Below are 7,569 nucleotides of genomic sequence, written 5' to 3'. Positions count from 1 at the left end.
TAACATTGACATTCTCAGGAGAGAATGGGAGACTCAGGCTAAGAAAGACATTTTGCATAGACACTAAAATCAAATTAAATATCACAGTGTTTTTGAAATACCTGAGATGGTTTATTTAGCAGCTGGATAAAAAAAGGAAAAAGAACACTACCATCTCTAGTACAAGACACTTAGATGTTCACACATGCAGACATTTGTATCAAGTCAAACCAAGTAAATTAGAGGCTCAATAAATTAAGTTTAGACAATCTGTTGATGTTTTTTAGGCTCAGGTTTTGTCCAGTTCAGTGAAGCTAACGGTGACTTTAGAGTTCTGAAGCTGACTGATCTGCCTCCTCAGCTGCATGATCTCCTCCTCCTGCTCTTCCACTCTTTTCTGTAAACCGTGGATGACCTGAAAAAGAAGAAAATAAATATTACAACTGGTTGGTAGTTATTATGGGTGTCTTCGCTCCAAGTGGAACAAAGCACTGTTGATCCAAAAAAGATGGCACTTTTTTGAGTCACAGTTGAGAACTTGAAACTAGGCTTGGGCCAGCAGTGATACTGGAAAGTAGGTTATGGTGACAGTTTTACTTTCGGTTTCAAGCAGAGGAGAGTGGATCATGATTAGGGCAGACCAAACATTTGAACAGTGCCGCATCAGTTTAAGTAATGTCAATATTTGGCCATTGCTGTGATATTAGAGAAGTAGTTGTGTAAATACTGTTGCAGTGTCATACAGTATATATGGCATGTAAGAGCTACGGAATTTTTCAATATTTTTGGCAGCCTTGCTTGTGTGGTGACTAAACTGTGTAGGCTTCAGTGCTGAAAGTGTAGGAAGGTGATGCTGGAGCATTATGGATATAAGGCAACACATCTCTTAGTGATACACAGAAGAGGCATAAGCAAAACATAAAACGCTAGTAGTAGCTTAGCAGTGCCTGCAGCTGAATGTTAATTAGTGATGGCACTCTTTGAAAGGAACCAAACCTTCATGATCCGTTTACTTCAAAGTGCCATTCAAAGGATTCATTTTTGAAAAGGTAAATTTTTCTAATAAGTCCATTTATCCTTAATACAGTTTTATATTAATTGGTTTTGTGGATGAAGTTCACATAAGAAGTTCAATGATATGTATTAAGTTAAAAAAAAAACTTGCTGGATTTTATTTATTTGCCGTTTAAAATAAATATAATTTCAAATGAAATAGAATCTTAGGCACTGCAATGTGTGCAGAGTACAGGGTAAAGAGTCGTTCAGAAGAATCAGCTTTCTTCTGTATGATGTACCCAATGCTCAGTAGTGTATCCTACAGAAAAAATGTCTCTGTGAGGGAAAAATGCAGTAGTAGAAATAGTTGTCATTCAGCCAGCTGACAGTGTCCAGAAATAGCCTAGGGAGGGGGAATTCTAGACAGATCTAGATCTAGACTGATCAGTCCAGAACTTTCTCTGGCGCTTCATTTGAAACACTTTAAATGAACTGGATGATGGCACATGTATGTCATTTTGTAACGTTGTAAACTCTACTATGCCTTAATATCTGAATCTGGCCCAAACCTACTTCAAACTAAACACATGTGCTGTATACACATGCACTGTAATTCTAAACTATATCTGCATACTTCAAGATTTCTGAAGAAATAAATGAATAGTATTAGGCAGATATTTATCCCATACTACCATGTCTTTATTGTGGAACAGTTCACTCTCTAGCAGCTGGCTGGCTGCTGGTCGAAGGCTGGGGTCTTTGCTCGTCAGCTTTACGATGTATTTAGTCAGAACTGGCCATCTGTGGCAGAAGGAGTCTGTAATTTTCCCTTCTCTCAGGTCCCCGAGGGTCCGGACGCGCTCCATCTCTGTCCCAAACGGATGGAACAGCTCCAGAGCCAAAACCCCAACGCTGTACATGTCTGACTGCAAGAGCAACATTTATACTTAGTGCTTAAAAAACAAAATGTGCAAAGAAGAATGCCTTTGATCTAAAACATCATCCATTCATAAACTATGTAATCACAACACAAAAAATGTAACAGTTCTAATTACCTTTGAATCATAATGAGAGCCTTTCAGTTGTTCTGGTGCAGCATACACAAACGTGCCGACACCTGATGTATGGGTGGAACCTGAAAACACAAAGAACCAGTCAGAGGAAATGGCGCCATCTACTGGTATGTTGTGAGAATGTAAAAAGACGAGAGTTTAATAATTTACCATCACCAGGAGAAATTGTTCTTTTATGGTCATCTACTATCATATCCCTGCATGCCAACCCAAAGTCTCCGATCCGAACATGGCATTCATGACCGTGGAGGAAAATGTTCCTGGGCTGGAAAAACCAAAAGAAGGAAAAGTTATTAGGATTAGTTTACCATGTGATCAGTTGTAAAAGAGAAGAAATCCAAAGTTTCAGGGAAACATTTTTTAACTATGCTGCTGCTAACACATCATCTGCTGAGTTTGCATAATGTATCCACATGTAGGATTCAGTTTTTCAGAGAGAAAAAGTGAGACATTTGTAACCACTGAGACATGAGAAACAGATTTTGAGAAATAATGAAATAGTAGTAGGATTGTGCAGAACTTTGACAAAAAGGATCTTATTCTTAGTTTTTTAAAACCCTAATAGTTGCTTAAAAGTTCATATTTTCAAGGCCTTGTAAATTTAAGATCAATTGATATAAAACATTAGTACATACATTTTTAAGCCCCTGCAAAAAGTATTCTCTACAATTTTAAGATACTACAATACTCTTAAATTTTAACCACAAAACTGGATCTAAGTCTTTTTTCTAAGTCTAGTTAGAATTCTTTCAAACAGTTTGTAAATCCTTAAATGAGAGGCCAGAGAAGTTGTTTTTAGTTTCATAAAGTAGGGCTCTGCAGTCTGGAGCTCCACGTCTACATGTGGGCTTTAAGACGCTCCGCTGGGGGTTTTAATATTGTTAGCCAGAAATGATAAAGAATTCAGCAACATTTCAAAATAAATATAGTAAGAAATAAATGCTAGCCTCAGCAATTTTACTCAGCATAGAGAATATTTTTGTGAAGCAAGTTAACATAAAATCATTTTATTTAAGAACAACGCAGTCAGAAGAATAATTTAACCAAGACACATACATTTTGCATTTAGGATAAAAAAAATAAAAAAAACTTCATTTGTCTGTAAATCTCTTCTACCCAGAATTCCTCCAGTGGCAGAGGTTTTGCTCGACCTTGGTTCAAATTCTGCAGAAAGAAAATCTCCTATTATGAACCTTTTGTTATTCAGACATTTATCTGATAATTCCAAATATAACCACCAGCTCAGCCTTACTGTGTACTGATGTTCAGTCCAGCAGAAAGTGCTGAGCTGTTCACATGTTGATGTCAGACAGATTTTTTTTAGCTGCAGATGCATCATTTGCTACAAATGATGAAGCAGTCACTAAAGGAATGCTGTTCAGGCAGTTCAATGTTCTATTCTTTATTTAAAAATGAATCATTTGTTTATTTGAATCTTATAAAATAGATTTCTAAAATTGTATAATCCAATTAATCGTCAGAATAAGCAAATAGTAAAATAATGGGTAGTTCCAGTCCCAATTTTTATGACATAAACATTCATGAAAGTGTTGAAATAAAACAAAAAAGTAGTTTGTCCATCAATTTACTTTTGAAAGAAAAAAAAACAAAAAACAAAACCAATATTGAAAGTTTTTGTCAAGCAGTAACTATAAAAAACACAATCATCAGAAACATTGCAACAACAAGAAGAGGAAACTCCTCCGGTGGGTGTCAACAGCCCCCATCACAGGCCCCGAACGCAGCCTGGGTTATCAGATGGGACTGGGCCGCAACGGCAATGTTAGGTCAGAATGACTCGGTACCAAACACAGAAGGAGAAGTAGTTGATGAGAACACCAAACACAGGGAGGAGGAAGTTGATGTTGTTGATATTTCTTTTTAGATTTAGTCTTTGCTATGAAAAACCAGAATAACTAGAATCAAACCAATGGAAGTCTTAAAGAAGACTCTCGATGGAGTCAGTCTGAAATCCTCCACCATGAGCAAGGACCAAAGCAGAGATAAGAGAGATAAAGTTATTAATATTTACAGAAATGAATTCTACACTGCTGTGCTGGATGAAGATGTTAGAGGAATAGAAAACATGGTAAAGAAGTATGGGAGCAACAGTCAGATAGAGATACAGGACGGTTCATCAAGAGGAGTGTTCTGGAAGGTAAGGCCCTTTTTTGGAAATGGCTTCTTAGAGAAACAATTTTAAACTTAAATTAACAAGTAGCACCTTAAAAAGGCTAAATGCTAGCAGAAATGTTGGAACTACATCGTTAGTGCTTGAAAATAAAACAAAGGTAGCTCATGCACACAGCTGGTCCATGGATGTCTCTTGTTGCGTTAGGGCTTTGCCATCCTTCCCCTCCACCTGGCTGCTACCTACAGAAGAGTCCACAGCCTGCAGAGTTTGCTGTCAGCTGGAGCCGATGTTCAAGTCAAGTGCGTACAAACATCCCAGATACAGGTTTACAAGTTCACACACGTTGCGACCAGAATCTGAGAGCTGCTGTGCTCTACCATATTTTTTACACTTCCTGTTAAGAGAGCAACCACGAAAAACGAAACAAAACCACAAAGTCCAGACAGTGAGTGCACTGGTCTGGTTTTGGAACACAGATACGAACTATGTTTATTCCACAGGGACAAGCTGGGTCGGACGTCGCTACATTTGGTCATCATCAACTGGCCGATCACCACGACAAAACCCTCCTCCAAGTTCTGGGCAGCTGTGGCGAGAGCAAGCAGGCAGGCTAAAGCCTGTTTACGGCTGCTCTGTGAGCACGGAGCTGACGTCAACACGCAGGTGAGGTTTAACATGTTCTACGCAAGTTCTGAACATGAAATAAAAAAATAAACAATAACATTTTTAAAACTGAATTTTGCCAATGTTGAATTGTTGTTTCTTACTAGATGGATGATCAGAGTCAGCAAACGCCTCTCCATCTGTCAGTGCGGTACAGAGCGCTGTCTGCTGTGCGGCTGCTGATCAGCTGCGGCGCCAACGTGAACGCAGTGGACAGCAGTGGAATGACACCTCTGCACATGGCAGCATCAATCCTCCATCAGGACATAGCATCTAGTTTAATCAGCCACGGAGCTGACGTCAACATGGTTGGTATTTACTCACACATATCAACTCATACCTATAAACAAGTCTTAAAGGGGCAGCATCATGTATATTCCAAGCACATAGTGCCATTTTACAGCATAACCACGATGCTGTGTATGTTATACATGACCTCTCACAGCCAGTTGAACAAGCTGGGTGGCATGAGTAACTCATTCTTTGGTTACCTAGCAACAACCTTTTGAGACACTTGCTGGAGCAGCAGTTTTGGCTGCCATGCTGGATTTCTTAAAAATAATAAAGAAGGGTGTTGAGTGAAAACTGGATAAAACAGGAGGGTCATGACCCTAGTGTGGCAGTATTTCAGATATTCAAACCAAAAGACTAATCAATAACTATCAATATCAACTGATATTAAGCAATTATATTGTGATGTTTTTCAGCCATACCATCAGGCCCCAAGTTGTCCTCTGTCCCTTTAAGAAGCTCCTGCTCTTTCACTCCACCTTCAGCACGTCATCATAACAGTACTTCTCTTCTTGGGAGGGCTGGGCTGAGAGGTAGTTGGGATGATAAACTCAGCATATGTGAAGTTCCATCAGCTGTTGCCAATTGCTGTTGCTGCTAGTCTGGAGGAGCTAATTGAAGGTGGTGGGGGTGAAGCTCAGCTAGAGACTACAACTCAGAGGAGGAGCTTTATGAAAGCAAATATTTAGGCACCCCCAAGTGGTTGCCATGGGAGATCAAGGGTTTCCTCAAACATTCATAAAAGAATCAAAGCAACACCCCAGATATGTTTTAACAAGGAAATGACATCATGACATGACATAAAGCTCAAAAAGGTTAATTTTACATTATATCCCTGCTTTAAAGAATGCTATGTTTAACTATCTATGGAATGAAACTTTGTTTTTCAGAGGATGCATCACTCTGCGAACACTCCTCTGCACCTCGCTGCAGTTGCAGTGATGACAAAAGCAACCAAAGTCCTGGATGAAGACATGAGCTGTGTCTCTGAGCTGCTGGAGCGCGGAGCAAAGCCAAACATTGTAAACGAGGCCGGCATGTCGCCATTCCACCAAACGTGCAGCCTGGGAAACGAGCAGCTGGTGGACCTGCTGCTGCCATACAGAGCCAGTGTCAACAAGCTGAGCGCAGCAGGGCAGAGCTGTCTGTTCCTGTTCCTGAACCACACACCTAACACGAGGAACGGCTCCCTGCTGATCAAACTCCTCACCCTGAGCACTCCGCTCACCGTCTGCAGCCACGATGGCCGCTTACCCTCCACCTTAACTCAGCCATGCTTCTTTAAACAGAGAGAGCAACTGATCCAACTAACCCAGCAGCCAAAGACACTTCGCGATATTTGCAAAAGTAATATTTATCTGAAACACATCAGAGGGAGAAAGGAGGAGCTGAAAAAAGTTCTTCCTGAAAGCTTGTACAACTTTGTCTTCAACCAATGGGAGATCCAAAACCTTCCGTTTGTGACAGAGGGTGAAGAGGCGGCATAGCAATGTGCATGAACCTGAGCTACAAGATTTGATCCATTCAGCTGAGATAAGATTTAATGCCTTGCTAAAGTATTCCTCCATCTTAGAGATTTTCACTTCCTGTCACATTAAAAACACAAACTTCCTTGAATTGTATGCTGAGCAGTACATAACTAAACTGGAGGACAAATTATACTTTTTTTTTTTTTTCAAATAAAATATCTAAGCACCGAGGTGCATTTCTATTGAACCTGTTACTCTAACACAGGGGTCTGCAGCCTTTACAAACTAAAGTGCCTCAGATAAACAAAAGCTACTAAGAGCCAAAAGATGTAATATAACCTTCTCTGAAAGGCAAACTTAAATGCTTTAATAAATATCAATCATGGGAAATGCGTGGTCGTTCTTAAAGAATCCTGATTTTGTTTCTGTTTTTAGGCTTTAAGACAACAAAAAACAAAACATTTACAAAAAAAGAACTGATGCATTATTCTTCTACGGGAAGATAATGTAGAAAATTATGTAAAACATAAAAAAAAAAGATTTCACAACAAAATGACAGCTGTGTCATTTTGTTGTAAAAACTCAAGGCAGAATTTATTAAATACTGTAAAACTGTTAAAAAAAATTACAGTTGTTACATCTATATTAAAATAAAAATTTTTTGGTGCTTTTGTGTTAGCCAAATTTGTAAAGAGCCATTGTGGATGTTACAAAGAGCTACTTTCAGCTCACAAGCCGCAGGTTGCAGACCTGTGGCCTAATGCATCTATTAAGACTCCAGTACAGCCACTTACCTTCTAAAGACACAGAATTAAAAAAAGACAGAGTACCTCAGAGAGTAGTACTGGCAAAGAAATTGTTGTTCTCATGGGGAGATAACTCACTCTGGCAGAAAAAGAGTGACAGCTGTTGGCTGTTTTGGAGAAACAGCCACCAGCTGTTTCTCCAAAACAGCTGGTGGCAG

The 7,569-nt window shown here is 39.4% G+C and overlaps 2 protein-coding genes across 6 annotated transcripts in view; one reads left to right on the top strand and one right to left on the bottom strand.

Annotated features, from left to right (window-relative positions):
* Positions 1-87: 87 nt before the first annotated feature.
* eif2ak1 (eukaryotic translation initiation factor 2-alpha kinase 1) overlaps positions 88-7,569 on the bottom strand; it is an 18,700-nt gene continuing 11,218 nt past the window's right edge. For 3 of the 5 annotated variants that reach the window (XM_016674874.1, XM_016674880.1, XM_016674885.1), the window contains 4 exons: positions 2,199-2,313; positions 2,031-2,110; positions 1,665-1,901; positions 88-394 (listed from right to left, as the gene is read on the bottom strand). In XM_016674874.1, coding sequence (XP_016530360.1) covers positions 269-394; positions 1,665-1,901; positions 2,031-2,110; positions 2,199-2,313 — 558 coding nt within the window. In that variant the 3' untranslated portion in view covers positions 88-268. The remainder of the gene's footprint in view (positions 395-1,664; positions 1,902-2,030; positions 2,111-2,198; positions 2,314-7,569) is intronic. The other 2 variants (XM_007558928.2, XM_016674886.1) reach the window with 1 other exon arrangement.
* On the top strand, positions 3,421-7,016 carry LOC103142731 (ankyrin repeat domain-containing protein 61). The gene is made up of 5 exons (XM_007558916.2): positions 3,421-4,206; positions 4,387-4,481; positions 4,683-4,845; positions 4,953-5,153; positions 6,027-7,016. Exons 1-5 carry the CDS (start codon positions 3,979-3,981, stop codon positions 6,621-6,623), a joined length of 1,284 nt encoding a protein of 427 aa, XP_007558978.1. The 5' UTR covers positions 3,421-3,978; the 3' UTR covers positions 6,624-7,016.

The sequence above is a fragment of the Poecilia formosa genome, unplaced genomic scaffold (assembly GCF_000485575.1).
Source record: "Poecilia formosa unplaced genomic scaffold, Poecilia_formosa-5.1.2 Scaffold4, whole genome shotgun sequence".
Classification (NCBI taxonomy): Eukaryota; Metazoa; Chordata; class Actinopteri; order Cyprinodontiformes; family Poeciliidae; genus Poecilia; species Poecilia formosa.
The sequence above is the reverse complement of the archived record's forward strand: the minus strand, read 5'-3'. Positions and strand labels throughout refer to the sequence as shown.